Source organism: Malurus melanocephalus, unplaced genomic scaffold (genome assembly GCF_030028575.1).
Source record: "Malurus melanocephalus ecotype Western Australia unplaced genomic scaffold, MMel_1.1 scaffold_643, whole genome shotgun sequence".
Taxonomy (NCBI): Eukaryota; Metazoa; Chordata; class Aves; order Passeriformes; family Maluridae; genus Malurus; species Malurus melanocephalus.
The window spans coordinates 28532-49855 of record NW_026623875.1 but is presented as its reverse complement, the minus strand read 5'-3'; the positions used below and the strand labels follow the sequence as shown (position 1 = coordinate 49855).

General features: G+C 40.5%; 1 protein-coding gene across 4 annotated transcripts in view; it reads left to right on the top strand.

Moving 5' to 3' along the window:
* Window positions 1-2184: 2184 nt before the first annotated feature.
* The window catches only part of SEC24D (SEC24 homolog D, COPII coat complex component), a 44186-nt gene continuing 25046 nt past the window's right edge, over window positions 2185-21324 (top strand). For 2 of the 4 annotated variants that reach the window (XM_057383595.1, XM_057383594.1), the window contains exons 1-8: window positions 2185-2360; window positions 6915-7097; window positions 7964-8090; window positions 9535-9683; window positions 10504-10791; window positions 11550-11671; window positions 14326-14437; window positions 15722-15849. In XM_057383595.1, coding sequence (XP_057239578.1) covers window positions 2273-2360; window positions 6915-7097; window positions 7964-8090; window positions 9535-9683; window positions 10504-10791; window positions 11550-11671; window positions 14326-14437; window positions 15722-15849 — 1197 coding nt within the window. In that variant the 5' untranslated portion in view covers window positions 2185-2272. Of the gene's footprint in view, window positions 2361-4128; window positions 4200-6914; window positions 7098-7963; window positions 8091-9534; window positions 9684-10503; window positions 10792-11549; window positions 11672-14325; window positions 14438-15721; window positions 15850-21324 lie in introns of those variants that run through there. The other 2 variants (XM_057383596.1, XM_057383597.1) reach the window with 2 other exon arrangements.

Genomic DNA, 21324 nt, shown 5'->3' with positions numbered 1-21324 from the left:
TCTGCAGATACTGGGAAATCCAGAGGCTTGAGCTAGCCATAAAGTCTTTTTTTTTGGACAAAGCAACCACAGTCATTTTCTAAAGCACACTGGCTTTTGTAACATGTGGCCTGTGTAGAACATGTAGAACATGTGGACTGCAAAGCATTTTATAAAAATTTCTGTTCTACTGAGTTTCAGGGAAAGAAAGTGGTTTCAGCTACTAGAGACCAATTTAACAAGAGATCAGGACCTTGGCTTTAAGGCAAGTACCCTTTTCTCAAGACCCAGAGTGTCTTCTAAGCAAACCGTAACATTAAGTACTCCTTCTCCTGCACATCATTTTTCACCCCTAGACTTTTTTGCTTTGCAAATACGCCAGCAAACTCTACCAAGAGTCTCTGAGGTAGGCAGTAAATGCTCTGTGGTGGTTGATTTTTGTCTTCTGTTTGGGGAAGTTAGGGACCATGGAGATAACAGGAGCTGTCACTGAGGACTTAGCAGTTGCCAGCAATGTTTAAAAGGGTTGGGGCAGGGAAGAAGTGAAGCACGCTCAGTCCTTCTATCCTCTGCAYGGTGTAACACATTTATGAATTGGAATTGGATTTACACTTCTTCTCATCTAAAAAATATTTTAGAAATATTAATGAGTGTTAAGTGTCAGGACCCCTCCTCGTGCATGGTGTGCTGAAAGCAGCCCGAGGGGTAACACAGCCTCTACATGGGAGGTCAGWGCTCAACAGAAGGGAAAAGGGAGATTCAATGGCATGATCCATGTGCTCAGCAATCCCTAAGGCCTCCCAGTAGCCTCTCCAACTTACAAGGACCCATTTTGGTTCTGGGTGTCTGGTTCACAACCTGAGACACCTTAGTGGGAAAAAAAAATACCAAAAAGGCAACAAACCAGAGAGGAATTAATTCCTCCTTTATTGTGGCCCCATGCCTGAGCTGAAACAGGTAATAGTGGATAGTCCCTGTAGGAAGTATCTATTAACACAGGATACTTAAAAGATAAACAGCAATGAATGCATGCTCAGGATTTGAACATTACTGTATTGTTCTCCCTGAATAACAACACCTACATCAGTCTGATATTCTGAAAAACCTTTGCTGTTTTCATTCCATATGGGGCAGTGTTTAAAGGGTRAACTCCACTAATATTTTCTAATTGCCATTGAGACTGTTTTATCAAAATATTGATATTCACTTCTGCTGTACCCTCATCTAGGTTTCTATTTGGCTTAGCGTTTTATATTAGAAATGCAGCTTAGTCACAGCACTGATGTGTTTCTTCTTACAGGGTGTTCTGATTACTGAAATATTACATCTTTCCTTTTTCTTCATGGAGCATTTACTAATCTGACACAATTTGTTTTGAGAAGAACATAATTCCTTCAAAATTTGACTGCTTTTTTTTAAATAAAAAATTCTTTGCTTTCATTTTAAACAACTGTAAACTTTTAAAATATCATTTCCATTTTTCTTGTAAAGAGACAGGAGATCTGCACGGTTTGTTCATCAGGAGTTCTTATAGCCCTGCAATGGTAATTTCTGGGAATATCCAATCTCAAATAATTTTAAAAAKAATTATAAAATAAATKTAATAATAGTSTCTGAAAGATTTGAACTAGCCTTCTATAGAGCTGCCTATGTGTTTTCTTAGTTTCAGAACTAACAGAAAAAATTCTAGTGAGAACTTTAAAARTGAGATTATAGAGATAGGAGCTTTATTGAATTTTTTTAATACAGATGAAAAAATTCATACAGATTCAGACAAATTCCACTTATTTCACCAGTTTTAACTTTTAATTAGGTCTGAAATATRWGAAATTACATTTGCTTTCAGCAACRTTGCATAGGTWCCACTAGAGGATAAATTTTGCAACCTAATKGATTCTGTTCAGAAAGGTAATTTAACCTGCAAGGTCATCATTACTGATGATGACAGAGAATAAACCAGTCTGATTTTCAGATTTTATGGTATGATTTAATACAATAGTTTAGCAATCCTGCATTATCATTTTTRTGAAATTACTTTCTAGACCAATAATGCACTTAAATCTTTAATGATGTTTCCACATTTCTGAAATTGAAAACCTTAAATTGCTTTTAATGTTATAGGTGAAAACYGTAGATAAATTCTCCTTATAGCTTCAAACCATCCAGACTGTGACATGCTGCATTCTTTTTGTCTCAGTGTTCCAGCCTAAAGAATAACAGAAGCATCCTCGAGAAAAAAGGAGGCATCTTGATCCATTTCCAGAGTGGGCCTGAATAAAGGGAAGAACTGCCAATGAATGCCACAGCTTCTCCTTGCTATCTTTTGCTGATCTCATGTTTCAGTTTCACTGGAGCTGATTTTGGGGAGGAGAAATCTGATAGTAAGTATTCAGTGGCCAAGTAAGTGCACGGTTCCTCAGTGCTGAGTTATCCACAGCTGCTTACTGTTAATAGCTCAGAGYGAGACACAGCAGGGCTGTGGGACAGTGGCTGCCCGTCTCCCCAGTAAAATAGGGAATGTCCAAACTTAAACCTGTTATTTCCCTCAGCGGCGTGGTATTTCAGAGGAGTTTTGTATAACTTTAAYGTGTCCACATAATGAGGAAAAGAGAGAGGGGAGAGGGGTGAAACTACAGCACAGCAATGATGAAAGGCATTGGTTTGCATCCTRCTTATGAAAGAGTCACTGATACCCTGCAGCCAAAACCACATCCAGTTTAACCGATGCTTGTCACCTCAGGGACAAAATTTTCCATTCTGATTAGACAGCTGGGAGAGATTTGAAATGTATTCAAATTTCTCTGAGCAAATCCAACAATATTTGCTCTGATAACATGTAAAAAACCAGCTTATACTATGTAGTGGTGAATCCAGTGCTGGATACCAAGAATAAGACAGGCCAAGTCTTGTTCTTACCTATTTTGTGTTGGTTATTGAGGTTTCTAGTGAGTCTTTCATGCAAAGGATGCCACTGTTTATCTTCATTTTGACATCTGTTACAAAGGCAATGGGATTTTWWTTTTTTCAGAATTATTTTGTATAGTAATGAATACTTTGGCCAATCYGGTTTGTGGTCTCAGCCATTAGTGATGTATAGCTCTAGGTAAAACTGTTTGGTACTTTGAAAAGACTTATAAAGGTTGTAGAACAAGGATAAGAAAGCCTCTAGAGCCTGAATTCCAGATAAATGCACGTGAATTTTGAAGCTGTCATGGTATGATTCTTGGGGCTGTCCTGCGAAGGGCCAGGAGTTGGACTTTGATGATCCTTGGGGTCCCTTCCAATTCAGGATATTCTATTATTCTGTGATTCTTCAACTGAATATTTTTTTCCTTGTTTGAATCCTCTGCCTTTTTCCTTTCTTTTTTASTTCAACAACACCATTAATGTTTATTTGTGATTGGGAGGAAAAGCAATTTTACAAATACATCTTCCTCATGTTACTTCCAATCTCTCTCATGTTACTCCCATGTTTCTACTTTGTTAATTAGCAAAACACTGCCTATCTTGTAACCAAGGCAGCATTTTTAAACGCACTTGAACAGTAACTAATACCGGCGTATGCAAACAGGTAAAGTACCTGCCTCATATTTCACTGTAGATATTCAAGTGGCATAATTTTACATACAGATATGCCAGATATGTGTGTTTAAAGTGTAGTAGTAAATGCATCTTCGACCAGGCAGCCGGCGACAGGATGAGGACAGACTCTTAAGCTGTTTCAGGGAGATTTAGGTMGAAATTAGGAAGAMTTTCTCACAGAATGGATGATGAGACATTGGAATGAGCTGCCCWGGGCGMGGGTGGAGTCACCGTCCCTGGAGGTGTTGTTTAAGGAAAGGCCGGACGTGGCACTGAGGGACATGGTTTAGTCGACGTGGTGGTGTTCGGTCATAGGTTGGACTCGGTGATCTCAGAGGTCTTTTCCAACCCATGGATTCTGGGTTTGATTCCGTGATTCTGTTTTTCAAGCACATACGAGAAAAAAGAAAGCTATCGCGTTGGCAGAACACCTCTGTGTTTGGAGCGGCACGTACCCCCAGCGCAGACGAACACACGGTCCCAGAGTGCCCGGCCCGGGCTGCCCTTCGCCCCCGCCCGTGAGGGCACAGCCCGGCCGCGGGCGCGGCCTCACCGCCCGCACTGCGCAGGCGCCGCCCGCGCGGGGCCGCCTCAGACGTGGCACTCGGGCGCGTGAGGGAGCGGGCGCGCGGCCGCAGGTAACGGTCCCAACGGGCGCCCCGGGCTGAGGGGACAGCGCGGGGACACCGCGGGGACAGCGCGGGGACAGCGCGGGGACAGCGCGGGCAGCGGCGGGGCGGGCACGGGGACGGGGCTCCGGCTGCCCTCAGCAGCGGCAACCGGGGGCTGCGCCCACCCGAGAGCACCCGGCGGCGGAGCGCGGCCCCGGGCGGACACAGGTACTGCCGCGGGGCGGGCGGWGGCTCCGGGCGCGGGGCCGGACCTGTTGCGAGCCTCCGGCGGCTTAAAACTCGTAGGTACTGGGGATAGAAAAGCGATATGCATTAAAAAACGTGGAAAAGCTCTGCAGGCTTGGCACTGAATGGGGAATAATGAAGATTTTGCTTTCATACCTTAGTCCACAATGTGTTACCAAAAAAACCCTAAAATATGTGTGTAGCTGTATTCCAGTCCGTGTGTGTGCACAGCGATATTCCATTCTGCGTGTACGAGTCCGTGTAGATAAAGGTGCACASCCCCGAGATTGTTTGCCAAATTGAGATTGCGGCTGCCATGGGAAGGGACGGCACCTCTGCCTCGATGATATATTGGGGAACACAGTGTCTCCAAGAAGAAATACAAAGTTAATACTTTTCCTTCAGGAAGCCAAGGACCTGAGCCTGTTTTTGTTTCTGTTGTCCTACTTSTGCTTGCACATAGTTGAGTTTTACATCTTCACAGAGACTGTAGAGCGTTGCATAGGTACAGCAATCCTCTGAAAAATTTGACAACCTATTCTATAAAAGGGGGGGGGGGGAGGGTCAATTAAATTGTGCAGCTGTTCCTCATTGCTGGTGATGTTCCCCAGGTTATGGGGTATAAGGTAAACTGCTATTTGAGACAGGAAGRAAAAAGTTTTCATGACCTTCTGTATGAACTCTTTTCTTGGTGTCGTGGTGCATCCACACCCTCCCCCAGAGAGTAATTTCCGAAATGCTCATAATTCTTCAGGCGACCTTAAATCACTCATTTGTGATAGTTGGTATATATACTTGTCGTGAGAAGACATTAAATATTCTTGGTGTTCAATAGAATTTGGAACTGTGTCTGAAAAGCTTGTATTATTTTGTCTGTGGTTAGAGCTCCTGACTCACTTCAGCACAACCTCTGTGTGTTTATACTGTCGTGAGAAGTTTGACGTGGCAACATTTTTTTTTCTGTGTGTGTGAGTAAGCTGTGGAGGAAGTAATTTCCTCTGAATGCTCTTGCAGCTTAAGGTGTTGGTTGTTGCAGCWGACTCTAAGTAAAAATCACTTGCTTTATATAGATAWAAAACATATGTATGTGTCTGTGCCRGTGTGGGGGTAATTTAATGCTAATTTAGTGTCTTTCGGAACAACTAAAGCTCTCCCTGCCACGTCTTTTCTGATGGAAGTGGGGGAGGGAAGAAGGTACAGCTGGCAGCACCAAGCCTCTGATTAAACATTTTTCTTTCTTCTCCCTGTGTTTACCTTGTTAACTAGTAAATAGGAAAAAACTCCATAGGATTTTAACTCCCGGAAGCAACTGAACACTGCAACTGAGAAATCTTAGGCTGCAGGAGGAGTGTGGTTTGGAGGGTTGCACAGGCAAATGTGTGGGGACGACCAGGCCCTGTGCACAGCTCAGAGTGGCTTCCCATCTGATGTGGAAGATCAGTAAAACTGTTTTTTTCATCAGAAGTATCTGTTTAATTTGAGAAAACTAGAAATAGGCTTTCTGATAAGGTTAACTTATCTTTACTGACATGTGCCAGTGCAGCATAAATTTATCTGTGTGTTCTTGGAGCTGTAATTTTGAGGTACATTTGTGCTTGCTTCTGGAGCACAATTCCTGATTTATTTTCATCCGGTTTGCTTATTTAGAGATGACTCCATGGCTTGAACTTAAGGTTGTGAAGTATAGGTGGTTGGGAAAGCTATTTTGAAGGARCATTTAACAGCTTGAATGCTGATTTATGTTGTGTTTCTTTAGTTTTTGGAGATGCTGGGCCTGTGTGCTTGTGACTTTACAGGAGTAGTAAAAGTTTGTTCAGGGTTTGGATCCTCAGCATTTGTCGTAACAGTTTAATTTGGGCCTCAAGAAAGTGAAATTCTGATTTTTTTTTTTTAATTTAGTATGATATTAAAATAGGAATTCTCACATGGAAAAGAGAAAACTAGTTATCAAGGCTGCAGACTGTACCAAACTTTAATGACTTTTCAGATCTCTTGGTGGTAAGGGCACCATGTCTGAAAACTGATCTTGTGAAATAGAGTCATATGGTTTAGCAATGCCGAATTCTCCAGATCTTCTGCTTGTAAAAATGATGGCAGTTATCAAGACACTTTTTCCTGAAAGTTTTCTAGAATGTTGCTGTATCGTGTTTAACAAAATATTACTACAAGAAGGTATTTACGTATCTTGTAAATGCTGTCATTAGAAAACTCTTTCTGAATTGCTTTTTATGGGATTCTGGGTTTTGCTTGTTTCATTTTCTTTAACAACAATGGGATCAAGATGTGAAAGCTTAGGGAAAAGATGCCTGATAACAGAAAGAGCAACATACAGTGCTGTTGAGGTCATACTGCCTCAACTCTCCCTTGTCCTTGATGTCAGGTCATTTTTTTTGCCTTCAAATGTGTTTTTATCTTCTTTTGGGGAATACAGTTCACAGCCTTTTGAAATGCACAGAGAGTGATGAATAGTAGCAGGTGTCATTTTCCCTTTTGCAGATTCCTGGAGAGGACGCAGTGCTTGCAATGAGAAAATTGGCATCATGAGTCAACAAGGTTATGTTGCAACTCCTCCATATTCCCAATCCCAGCCAGGAATAGGAGGTTTTGGACCACCTAATTCTTCAATTCATTATGGACATTATGGGGACCCTAATTCTTCATACTCGGCACCTCAGCCAGGTATTATTTTGGCTAAAAAATTGTTTTCAGAGTCTGCTTTTCTCTGATGGCGGTTTGCATCTCTTTTTCTAACTTCTGTAAATTTTGCACTGATACTGCAACAGGAACCAGAAAAAATGTTTTACCCAGTTTCTCTAAAGTGTCTTATTAAAGACAGCAGGAATTGTGTTACTTCAATCGAGTGCTGAATATAGTCAAAATTCTGATAGAAATTCTGGTAATTGGCTTATTAGAACACTTGGGGAAAAGAGTTGTTTTCATACCAAATAATTTTTTATGTTAGAGTCATTTAAAGGGAAAATAATTCAAGAAATACAGTTTGAAAGGCYGTTCATTCATCCCTGCTGTTTACATAAATTACGGCTTTTTCACAGTCATTGTACTGGRTCTGAATTAAGAACCATTTTCAGCACAGGAAAGCAGGTTCTACACAGGGAAGCTCCTTTTGTTTTTAAAAGTTGCTTCAGGCTTTCATTCTTACCTTGATCTCTGAAATCAAAAGGATCTCTTGTTTCTACCTCAAAATATAATTGAGTGATRGGGAATTACCACTGTCAGTTCCTACCATCAGTTGCAGTGTCTGTTCATTGCTTCTTTCTTATTGTCCCTCTTGGTTTCTTTGCTGTTAAGTTATCAATTGCTATTTGTTTCCTTTTTACTACGTGATAGTTTTTCATAGCTGCTTTTATAACTGATTCTAACAGAATCACTGAGATTGGAAGGGATCTCTGGTCCAACCCCTCTACTTAAGCAGGGTGACCCAAAACCGTTATTCTTCACCCTGGAGCASAGGTGTGCACCTGTATTTCTTGCCCATCTTGTTCTTTCTTACAGGGTTTTACTTAAAAGTGCTTGATCTTTTGCAGGTGTGTCAAAATCWACTGTGCCTTTTGGATCTCCACCTCCTGTTGGGCCTCCACCACCTGGTGCACAGCAATTCAGCCAGACCGGTTTCCAAAATGGGTCCAGTACACCAGGACAGCAGCCTCACAGGTGACTGGAAAGGATTAATACCTGACATCTAAGCTGTTTGACTTCTGCTGTGTCTCTGTGAAGSAGACAGGAATGGGAAGGGGAAAAAACAGGGACAGGTGAAAGCTGTAAAAAGAAATCTTTGAAAAAAGGTTGCATGGGAGGATAGCCAAGCTTTGTTACACAGTACTTGTGTTTTAGGTAAAATAGGTCAATATGCAGCTCTTACTTAATTCTGTCGAATATTAATTATTTTGCACATCTCCCAGAAGCGGCAAAATTAATTTGTGTACCCATAGCTATTTCAGTTTTAGTGAACATGACACTGTTGAAAAAGATTCTTCTTGTAGCTGTCAGAAGTCTTAATTTGCTTTTGTGCTTTTTAGTTGTTGTACAGTTGTGTTCAGATAAAGGCCTGTGTATGTTTTATTACACATCAAAATARGGAAGCCTTTTTGTGATCCCTGGGAGGACCCAAAAATAATGGTGATCAGTTGTTCAAGATGATGTACTCAAACATAGGGAGAAGTGATGATTGTCCTGAAGGATGAAAAAACAAGGTGAACATAGTCAGGTTGACATGACCCAGCAAAATACTGATTCTTTGGCTTCTTGTCGTTGCCCTGACAAGTGCACATCTCTTGCTCTTCATCTAGTCTTGTTTTTTTCCCATTATTGCTCAGAGCTGCTATTCTAGGCCAGGAAATTTCCAGATGAAAAATTCAAAGTACAATGAATTCTCCTTCCCTTGAAATAGCTGGGCCCCTCCTCAGTTTTACAAGGGGTCAGAGGAAAATCTGTGTTGATTGTYTCTGGGACATAGCCTGAGATCTTATTCTACCAGAATGAAATAGTCTGGTAGATAATGCCTTTGTAAGCCACATGTGTGTTACTGCTTTCTTTTCTTTAGTTATTTTTCTTGCATTCATGTTCTCTGATAATCTGATCTGGTATCTGATAATCGTGAAGGTTTTCCTACCCACATCATCTTTTTTCCTCTACTACAGAGAATTCCTCAACAGCTTCTCATTTCCTTTTCTTCTCTTCACAGATTTTTCTCCTAATCYTCTTCACCCATCCCTGGTAGGGAATCTTCCTTTATAAGCTTGGAAAGGGGATGGAGTGCTGTGATAATTTCAGAAGCTTGTGGTTCTTAATCTTCAGGTTTATAGTTGCTACTGCTCTCACTTTGCCATGGCATACATACTCTGCTTCATATCTAACAAGTGTGCAAACGAAAATGGACAGCTTGTTTTTATTAACAAAGTTTGCAGTCTCTGTCCTTCGAGTGCTTCATATATTTTAATACAAGTGTACACWTTTTGAGTAAAATGTGAGCAAACTCTCCTCAGGTTTTGTCCCAACCAGTTGTTTCAGGACCACCCTTGAGGAGTTAGGAGATCTTCTAGAATTATGATTGGTTGATCTAATTTTTTTGGATAACTGCTCTAATTTTTCCCTTTAGGTTTCAAAGCCCTCCACCTCCAAATAACACAGGAGCTTCCTATCCTCCCTACAGTCCTCAGTCACAAGCAGCCTTCCCAAACACTGCATCTGCTTCATCTCCAGCACAACTTGCTGACCAGCTCAACAGCATGCAGATAAATAGCTATGGTAATTGGGTTTATCTGACTGACTTTTTCTCAGTTAAAGCATTAACAATGATAATTAGAAACTTACTGAACTTCTGTATAAACAGAAAGTAGGACATTTGACCACTATCAYTGGCTTAAGTTCTTTGAAGTTTTTTATCTCATCCTATTCCTCAAATCACTATTATTGAGTTAATTCTGAATTGATGTTTGACAAGCCTTCCATAAAATTCAGGTATCCCATCATTTCCCAAGACTTACAGATTGTAAGTCTTAAAAAACTCTGCYTCCAGGATCCTCTGAATTCTAATTGGAATCTGGATCTTATAAACAACAAACAATTCCTTGCTAGTGTGTAAAAAATAATTCCCACATGTTTCATCTTTTAGCATCAAGTGGGTTCATTTTCCATCAAACCTGTAATGGTGAAATAGAAATAGCAGACTAACAAAAACAACATGCCACATAAGAGAAATTAATTACTGAGCAAAAAGATTGTTGTTTCACATTCTGAAATGAAGTAGTATTTTGAAAGCAGAGTGATCTATGTATATTCTGGTCAAGAACTGTGAAACTCTGGCTCTTCTCTTTCCCCATCTACCCCAGCTGCAGGGTTTTATTGGAAATAGGTCCAAAGAAATAAAATTAATTAATCATCTTAGACTTAAGAGTGAGGTCAGATGGTCAGATTTGTAATATGAGCAGACTGTGGAGTCCCCATAATGCGATGCTGTCAGTATGGGACACAATATTGTCTGTATTTTATAGAAATGTACAGAGCAAAACTGGAGCACCTTCAGCACAGAGTTGTTTGGTTACCATTTCTCACTCATCTGACACAGTTTCTTACTCAGGTCCTGGCACTGCTCCRAGCTCTTGCGTGTCTCCTGGGCACCCAGCGTCTTTCCAGGGCCCACGGCTGCCACCACCACCAACCCAGCAGCAAATGGGTTTGCCACCTACACCACAGCTTCCTCCTCCGCCAGCAAATAGTGTTAATGGCCTTTGTGCTCAGCCAGCATTGCCTCCTATGGCCAGGCAGGGTGGAGTCCCTGGACCTGTCCCTCCAAATCCTAACTTGCAGCAGCTTCCAGGACAGCCTCCAGGGCCGGGATATCATCCTCAGCAAGGTAGGGAAGGATGTTTGTTATGTCATTGTAAGCAAAGCCTGCATTGACACTCACTGGTGGAACTGTGTCTATTCATGGCTGAATGTTCAGCTGACTGGGARAAATGAAATCTGAATTCCCTTTCTGTAGAAGGGAAAGACTTATATTGTCAGTCAGCACACTTGAGACAGGCTCTGCTTTTGCTCACAAGTGTGSCACTCCGTTGAGACTGTAACAAGAAAAAGGACAGTAACTGGGATCAGAAACAGAATTATGTGGTTAGTAATTGGTGAAGGCACAGCACACTATAGGAAGGAGTTTTTATTGCACTCTGTAAAGATATAGGCTGCTTTTTGTCTTGTAGCACTGTCATAAGCAGCTTTCAAAAATGCTTTGCTATAGCAATTATGAATTTAACTACACACAAAAAAAACAGCTAATGACATCACTTTGCATTGGCTGATGTTAAGCAAGAGATTCTTACTAAGGTAATGGCCTGGCATGAGTAGCTGTGGTAATCTCTTCTAACCATCCTATTTGACATAAACCTGAAAACTTTGGAGCCAAAGTTGTCACATCTGGTGTTGTTCTTACTTTTTGAAAACACAAACTAAAGCCAAACTGAGCTAAAGWAACCATTTCTTTTAGTTGCTGAGAACAGAGGGAAAGGAGAAGTTGCACTTAGTTGTGTAAAAATTCATTGCATGGCAGAAGTTGATGTTAAAAGTTGATAATGGAACTTAAATRCCTTAAATGAATTGTTATTTGTAACTCTGCAGCAAACTATGGTCCTCAGATGGCAGCATCTCAGCTGTCCTATCCTGGTGCTTTTCCTGGTGGTCCTGCACAGCTGGCAGGCCCACCGCAGAAGAAGCTTGATCCTGATTCTATTCCAAGCCCAGTAAGTAGCATGACACTAATTTTTTATAAAAGCAACCTTTGCTGTGTTTGAGATAAAGGAACAGCAATGCTAACATTGGGTTCATTTTAGCTGGTGAGGCTTTTCATAACATGCAATTGCACTGACATGGCTTGGTTCTCAACACATGTTCTAGTTCTTGCAGTTTCTAATTSATACTCTGTGCTGTCTGCTTTGGATGAATTAGTACATAAAATCATTTTGAGTCCTGAAGGCACTTTATAACTTCATTTAACATGGAACATACTTGTCCCAAATACTTCATAGGAAATACTTTRCYAGGAATTCTCCACAGGATTCCTAATGGGACAGTGAGCAATATTGAAGAATTACTTGCTCACTGCAGCTTAGCACCTTTCCTTTTCACTCTGAAAAGTTTGAAGGCTTAAACTTAGTAAGAGATGGCTGAAGTAGGATTTGTACAGAATACAGGTGCATGAGCTCTAGAATTGCAGTCCTAGAAATGCTGAGAAGTTACATGCTTGGAAGCCACTTCGCCTTTTTCAAGGGTTTCCAGGGAAACGAGAGTTATTTGCCTGAGCCATCCTTCCAATTGCTGCAGCCTTGTAAAGATTTCAGTGGCTTGGAATATACCTGGTGCTTAAGCTTCGTGCAGGCTGGAGAGGCTCAGCTGTTGAACGTGCAGTGGTTTGACAGTGTCTCTTCTTAGAATGGTGCTAGAGAAAACAAGGTTATGGTTGCATCCATCTTTCTTAGATAGTCTAATTGTTGTGCGAAGAATTAGCTGSTGCAGACAACATTTAACTTACTTCCTGGAAACRGCTGAGGGAAATAAAAAGCAATAATGTGCCAAACTCATTCAGGRAATGTTCTGGTGCCCAYACTTAAGAGTGRTTGTGGCAATCTTCTGGACAGGTTRAAARGTCCSCAGAGAGTCAGGATTCTTGAAGCAGCCTGTGTCCTGCAGCTTCAACCTAGAACTTTCTATTTAAAAAAAATATATTCACCACCACACAGTGGGCTAGTCTGGGTGAAGGAATGTTCTGCTTCTTGCTGAGGCAGGTTTGCTGTACAGGAAAAACATTTTTGCCAAAGTCTCATGCTGTAGTATGAAACGGTCTTGCTTCCTTAAATTGGGATATTTTTTTGTCCTTCTAGTAAAGATTTGCTTTATCCAGTTATGGCTTTGATGTAAAACCCCCAGAACTTGGGAAAAACCCTTGCTGATAATCCCTTGGGGGTTAATGTAACAACTGCAACTGTCTTTGTTAAAGGCAGTTTTTAACTGAAAACCATTGTGTAGAAAAACCCCTGAATCCAGTGTCTGTATAAATAACAAATGCCCTTAAGTCAGTCATTCCTAGTGTTTCAGTGTGATRCTTTTTACATTAGAGGGATAAAATTATCTTGTTTAATTTCAAAAGAAAGGGGCAGGGGGAGAAGGAGGTCTGACATGAAAACATGGGCTGATGTCTTGTTTCAATTCTGCACGTAACATAAACAGCCTTGACTACAACAGCCATGTTAAAATAGGTTGAAAGGTTTGTTTTAGCAGCACAGAGAGGATCACAATGACATGTTTAAAAGAAACACGATCTGGGTCAACGTCTGTAAAGGGCAAAAAGCTAATTCAGAATGAGGAATAAGTATGACCATGTGTATTTCTGTTGTTACATTTACATTATATAAATACAGTAGTTTTGCCAGATAAATTTACTTCTWATCTGTAGCCATTGTTGATTTATATTTCTCTTACATATGTTAGAGGTTGAYATGTACCCCGACAACATCTATGAAAACTCGCATCTGGACTTTGTCAACAATTATTTCCAAGAACAATGATATATTTAGGTCAGTTAGCTGCAGAACACCGTGGTACATTGATCCTCTGCAGAGCTRTGTCTCAAAGTGGTTTGCTTTCTTCAGCCAGTGGACCTTTTTAGAGCAAAACCTTTTTCTTTCTGATGCAAGAGTTAGCTCAAGTGTACAAGCCAAGGAGGCAGGGAAAAGTAATCAAGCAAAAGATCTAACAAGCTCTTTGAGGAAAGTCTTGTGTATTTAAATTGCAGTATAAAAAACTTTATTGATGAAGAAAAAAGCTACAGGCCCCAAACTACTTCCAGTGTGTTCCAGGAAATACCTCTTGGACATTGATCAGTAGACTCTATGCAACTAATTTAGCTTTTCTTCTCTGTTTGCTTTCCAACAAAAGCTTCTGAAGTTCCCTAGCTATTATTAGAAGTTCATGTGCAGTGTAAAGATACAATTCCATGAGGTACTAGCAGCAGTGGCAAAGCCAGTTGCAGAAATTCCCTCTCTCATTCCTCTTAGCTCCCGCAGCTGTTTGGCTGTGGTCTGAATCAGGTTGCTGAGGTTCATCTCAGTGATTCAGTTTCTGCTACAGAGCAAAAAATGCAGCTTTAAATAATTTTGGTTGTATCCTGAAAAGTGTCAGACTTAATCTTGAATGTGGGACCATGCAGAAGTAACAGGGAGGACGCATGGGAAAGGAATTTGGGGTGTAAAGCCATGAACGTTTCATGACATTATACTGTAAATTGTTGTAAACCAGGCTTCAAACAGAGTCTTCTTTAGTGCAGATCGTAGCCTGTTCATGAATGTAGCTGAATGCATGGCTTATCCTCCTCATATTGTTCTTGCTTCTTACTCATCAGATTCAAGTCATTGAAAATGATAAGGCTGCCAGGGGAGGGCAGGTCTATGCCACAAACACGAGAGGACAAGTTCCTCCTCTTGTCACCACCAACTGTGTGATCCAGGACCAAGGTAACTGTGCTTGTAACTGCTTTGGGAGTCTTTGTAGGGGAAACCAAATATAATTTAAAAAACCAAAGACTAAATTTTCAAATTTCTCATCTGCAATGATGGTACTTGCTCTAAATTGGACATGAAATTAGAAACTTCCTGTAAAGAGAAAAAAAGGAGGGAGGAGGGAAGTGGGAGATGAATTCTTACACCTTGGCTTAACAKGTCCTCACCCTACCTGGCCTTTAAAAGGATATGAATAGTTGACATAACTTTCCTTTTTAACTGAAGATTTTTGGAGGTGTTACATTTCAAGTTGAAAATCCTTTTTGGGTTATTCTGAAAATTTAAAAGATAGACACTAGAAGTAGCAGTAAAACTAGACCAGCATGTTATCTTTTAGATACCAATTTCTATTCARCTGATAGGGGTGGCATGCAAGCTGTCCAGTTGATGTACACTGGCCAAAGGAAAAATTTATCTGCCTCTGCTTCTGCTTGGAGCCTGGAAGTACAATCTTCCACATGCTGCTCTTGACAGCAGGCTCAATATTTTAATACAGGTTAAACTGATGGTGCTCTTTTGCCCGGCAGTAATTTATCAGTGCTTAGATAAACTATAAAATGTACAAACACGACAAGATTTTTTGGCATTATTTGAGAATGGGATAATGCCATTCTGATGATCCAAGAAATTCCTTCCGAGAARCTGAGCAGAGCTACAGCTTGTTGGTTAAAAAGGAAACTTCAGGAAGCTGATTCCTGAACACCTTTCAGAGCTCTTGTCTGCAGCACACAACAGTTTTTTGTTGAGTGATGTGAGCTAAGTGTGCTCCTGGAATGGTGTGGTGACTTTACACCCTGTATTTTGCAATATAGTTGAGCATGGTGATGTTAAGACAGACACTGTGTTTCCTGAATCAGAGGTAGCTCATTAGAGCAGTCTTAACAGCAGGTATCTGCCTCTCTCCTTTATGTACAGTGTTGGCATGTCCACTGGGATATCATCCATATTTTCTTATAAGATCTTAGATACGTTTCAAAGTAATTTCTATAGAGATTTCTTGTTGCAAATAATTGTGGGGTTATTCTTGATACGTTTAAATCTCTGCTTTACACTCAGCAAAGCAAGATTTAACTAGAGGGAGGGGTGATGGGCAGATGTCTGCATGGGAGGAAAAGCGAGTGTGTATTTAATGTGGCACATGCACTTGTTGCTTGATGTTGTTCTGATTTTTCTGCTCTGTGTTAGGGGTGAGCAGGTTCCTCTTCCCAGCCTTTCATTCTGCTCTCTTGGATTTTCCAGGCCACGCCAGCCCTCGCTACATCCGCTGTACAACCTATTGCTTCCCAGTGACTTCAGACATGGCCAAACAGGCCCGCATCCCCCTGGCAGCTGTCATCCAGCCCTTTGCTGCTGTTCCACCAAACGAGGTAAGGCTTGTACTGAGTACCAGCCCTCTGGGCTTTTGTCTCCTCAATATTGCAGACTTGTTCTTCTAGGACTGGGTTGTGCAGGAGGGTGTTTTATCTAAAGAGGTGGCAAAAGACTCAGGCACACTTGGGTCATGGTGTAACTTCAAAGGATACAAATTTTCATTTGGAAAAGGTACAGAAGTATGATTCTCTGATGATTCTCTGAACCACTGAATTCCTGGTGTTGCCCCAACTGCCTCTAGTTTATGCCAGCTTTGTCAGTTGCTTGCTGTGTTGGAACTCCATAGTTTTAGGCAAAGATATTAAAAGAGGAAGACCACAAACTGCTRTCAAGTTAATTTTAAGATGTGGAGAGTTAGATTTGAGCAAAGACATTTTTCCATTGAGCTCTTTACCAAACAATTTAATTTCACAACAAACCCAGAAAGTAATTGTGTTTTCTGCTGGGATGAGCTGAGTCTTAGAAAGAAGACAAATGTAACCAACTGTTTTTAGCACACATTTGAAGGCACTAACCATTTCTCACATAACCATCTCTAATTACCCTTCCTATTCAAGACATATGCTTAGTTGTTCTGCAGATTATTTCTGCAGTATTCTCTGGTCTTAAGACAATTTCCCAGGTCTTTTGGCRCTCCCCGAGGATTTTATCCTAAATAAAAGTGGCAGGGATAAACTAATTCTTCAAGTGCAGAATTTAGCTACATCATCTGTGGGATTGTCATTCTTGGTCTTCATCTGCTGTGTCCTCCGTTTCTTCTAAATTCTTCAGCTTCTAAATTTTGCAGGGTTTGCACAATGCGTTTCCTTTTCGTGTCCTGCGCTGGTTTACTCTCAGAGTGCTGTGTCATGGGGAAAAAAGCAGGGATTTCATCAAAGTTGTAGTATGTGATTGTGTCTTCAAAAACTCCTCATAAACTGCCTGCACAGCAGAGCCTAATTAAAATTGCTAAGACATTCAGTGCTTGGTTTTGCATGCTGATTTTTCTTTAACTTTGTTTTATTGCTTGTAAATTCTTAGGTTTTCTTTTTTTTTTAATTTATGTTGGAAAAAAGCAGATGTTGCTCTTTATCAGGATGGATAGCTTCCAATCCAGCAGACCTCTGCAGCTGGAATTGAGAGTATTATTTTAGCAGGGTAGAATGTAGTTATCTTCTCTATGATCCACAGGGAAATAGGATGTATTCCTGATGGCTCTGCAGATACAAAGTCTCACCATTTGTCTGCTAGACAGCAACTTTTGGTTTCATTCCAGTCCTTGAGGAAAATGTGCACACTTGGCTCTTTGCCCCCTCCCCCGCCCTTCATTTTCTCCTAGATGAAACTCCTGCTGTTGCTTCTCCACCCCTTCACTTTATCAGCCAACCTTTGCTCTTTACCACCCTTGATCCCAGTTTCTGTGCCCAGGTGGCACTTAGRAACTCCACTTTTGTGTTGGCTCTTCATTTGTGCATCTTTCACTCAAAGTCTGCCTCTAGTCCTTTACATCTCCCACACATGGCTTCCTTGTCTCCTGCATTGTGTTTGGACAGGGTGATCAATGAGTTGCTAAAATCTAAATCTCTTCTGCATACATAAATTTGCAGTRTGTCCAAACATTTGTGCTTGGCCAAGTTCAGGGGGGTTTTCCTGGGGCTGGCAAAAAGATGTGCTCGGTGACCCACCCGTTCTGAAGTGTCAGTGCTCTCAAGCTGTTGGAAAGGTCARTGGGGCTCATTAATCCATAAAGAGCAGTGTGTTTTTCCTTAGCCTCTCTTTTGGAGGAGCCTGAAAAATGTCTCTCAAAATTGGCAAAAGCCCAGCATGGAAAATTTTAGTCAGAACAATTATAGCTTGGTGTAAGAACTTAAGGAGATAGAGTAGGAAGAGCTGGGCAGTCTTAGCTGAGGCAGTTTTTCCAAGGTTTGCCTGTGCCCTTTGTCTTTACTGCTGCTGCCAAAATGAGATCTTTCTCTTAAGATCTTCTAATAAAAATAGYCGTCCATATGGGATTTATAACTGCCTTAATTTTGAAAAGCCACTTAATTTGAAAGAACTGGGCTTTTTATAAAGGTAAAATACATTCAGGGGCTTATTTGTGTTTCTGAACTTCCTAGTATGGTGTGTTCTGCCTGAAACTGGTGACTGAAAGGCACAGAAAGTTCTTTGTTTCAGAATGTCCACCCTATTTTAGAGATAGTAYCTTTTAACAGCCTCTACAGGTGATGCTCATCACATGCTATTCGCTTATAAAGTGAATAGCTGTCTAATTTCTTTATTTCTTGATAAACAGTATCTTGTYCATAACAACTGCAGCAAAAATTTTGTTAAAAAAAGGAGAAATAGCTAAGGCAATGACAGAATTAGGTGTGTGCATGAAAGGGAGAGCCCAATTGTACAGACCTTACTCTGTTTCTTAATTGAACTCAGTCACCCTTTGAGTGGATGACTTGTAAATGGATTTTTTTTAGAAGATAAACTGTCAAATGCATTCATGGAAACAGTAGTCATCTGGAATTTGAGTTCTGGAGATTTGCTTCCTTTAACTCAGAACACAGGGAGATGGGCATAAAAGATCCTGGGAGCTTTCAACTAAAAGGTTTAGAGGCAGTGGCTTGATGGTAGTTTTCTCAGAAACACACTTAGAGTTGGAAAGTTTTCCAAAGGGGAARAAGTAATTGGGGATTTCAGAAAGTCTGAAAGGTAGATACAAGTTCATTAGTCACTGGGGGTTCTTTTTGGCCAAGTGGAATGTCTACACTCAGGGACTGGTGTCCTGTCTCCAAAAATTAGGTGGCAATATTAGCATGCAGAGTGAATTGTTATAATACACAGACTTGAACAAGGACCTGCTTTGAACAGGTGTACACGAGTTATCTCCATTTTCAGTAAAGAATAGGATACGAATTATCTCTGTAGGAGAAAATAAGAACAGAAAGTAAACTCATAATGTTGGTAAATAAGGTTAGTAACTGAAAAGATCTCATGCTTGCTTATGAAAAAGTGTAGGTGTGTTTCAAGTGAACCCCCTAAAAAACAGGGTTAGCCACTRCACTGAGAAAGAAAAACATAACCTGGTAAAGGTGCACAATGAAAACATTGTAGAGAAGCCATAATTAAAATGCAGACAGTAACTGGTCATGTTGAGGAAAAGGTCACAGATGAGGCTTTACTTTGGAAATGTTAAATTACATGAGAGTGGATTTAAGACATAAGTGGGGACCACTCAGTAGAGATGATTGTAGGGTTGTGTTTGATATCCCAGGTGAGTTAGCAGCACTTGGGATGCAGGCACTGAGCTTCAGAAGGGCAAAGCAAGTGAAAGGGATTTGTTCAGAAAATCCCTCAGGCTGAACATTAGAGGGGGAAAATCCCTGGAGGGCACACAGTCTCTCAGAGTTTGCTACAAAAAAACCTGCAGCCAGTATAGAAAATTCTAAACTAATGGACATTGCATGTGCACTATTTATCATTGGAAACAAAGGCTATTAAAATGTTCATGTCTTCCCTTCTCTGCCAGTGTCTTAAAAGCACTAGAAATTTCACAATCTTATCTTTACCAAGTCCTTATTTATTATTTCTCAGAAATAACAGTTCATTTTCACTCCCCTGATTTGGATGATCTATGAAAAGTATTTGTTTGTTGTAGATTGAGAATACAATATCATTGTTTGACAGAACTTATTTTTAGTCAACCAGTGCTTTAGCAACAGTCTATAAAAATAAACTAGCTCTCACARTTATCATTCTAGACCAAGCCCTACATGAATTTGTTTTGGAGATGGATGAATGTTTCCAAAGCCTGAGTAAACCATGTGATCTTGATTTAGCATTAATACTACTTGCTATCAAAAGTTAGTTAAAAGAGTATTTGCTGTTGTAAAATCCAATATAAACAATTCAAAATAATTATCTCTAGCTTTAAAATATTTAAATATCTAAATTGCTGCCTTCTTTGCTTCTTAGTAGTTTTGTGTCATTGTTCTCTGCCATGCGCTTTCCAATTTATTTGAATTTATTGGTTTTTTAGAAATATTTATTGGTGGGAATCTAATAGTTCACTTCCATTTTCTCCTCAGTTAATGAACCATTAAGAGAATGCAATTACTTCTCAGAAATGCTGGTGTTCATGAACTAAAAGCCCTTTTACCTTTTCAGAATAGTGAACTTTGATGAGGCCCAGTGCTGCTGYTTGGAAAGCCATGATTTTTGCATGGATAATAGTATGGTTTCCTAGGTGGAGTTGTAAGGCTGGCAGCAGTTAAAAGTGAGTGAAATGGATAACTCATAATGTGATCCAATGTTACCAGTGGGGTTTTTGTTTTAGGGAAGTCCTCATGCTCCTCCAATCTGCTTTGGACACTGTGTGACTCAGGTTCTGCTGTCCCTATTCTGTAGCTAGTGAGAAGGGGAAGCCAGCTGGAGGTTTAGTGTGAAGCACCTGTTTGGATAAAGATACATTTATTAGTAGTTATATGTTTGTGCAGAACTTTGCTTTGAGAAGTTGAGGAATGCTTAGTCTGCAAGATGAAATTATTCCAACTGATCAACTTGATGAGGGCTCCTTTGTCTTAGGAATGTGTTAATAAGCTGGCTCTGAAGAACAGATCCTTGAGGTGCTTTTTGATATCATCTGTCCCCTGTAAAAAGCTGTCATTTGAGTTTTACCCTTTGATTTCTGTCTTTTATTTGGTTACTTATTCACAGGAAGCTGTTGCTCCATATAGCATGAGAGCTTGGCTAATTTAAGAGCTTTTAATGAGGGATTCCTTTGAAACATTTTTCCTKCAAAAGGATTATATTCTATCAGATWGGTCATGCTTATCTGCATGGTGGCTGGCTTGACAGCAGTCAGTAGAAATCTCTGTCATGACATCCCTCCACAAGAGCATGGTTAGACAGTAAAATTGTCCATACTACTAGTGAGATAATAATATAAAGTAGTACTGGTGACACCTCTGTTGTGCTGTCTGTATCAATTGATTATGATTTCTGGTCTCTGGATTGTCCAAGATCCAGCAGAGAATGATTTTGTTCATGTCTTTGGGTTATTGTGTGTTCTAAAGTATGGTGAGAGTAGAAGACCTGCATATGTGATGTACCTTAATACATGTTGCTGTGTTCCATGCTAAACACACATTTTCCGGGTATTAGAATAAAACAATTTCTAAAGCATCCTTGTTGGTGCTCTCATTTGGGAGAGAACTGAGACTTTGGGCTCATTGCTCTGAGTCTGCTTGGAGCAGGACAATCTTTGTTGYTCTGTCAGTGCTATTTTATTTTAATTTCTTCAACTAACTAGTTACACATTAATGTCTGAGGGGTTTGTTAAGCTCCTCTGAGGTACCAGATTCTGCTAGACCTGGTGTGGAGATCCCAGAACTCTCAAGCATTTCCAGGTGCCTCACCCAGCAAGTKTTATACCACTCTGGAGGTCTGTGCYTGTAAGCTTAGCTTCACAATGCCTAATTTAGAGGTGCATAAATCTCCTA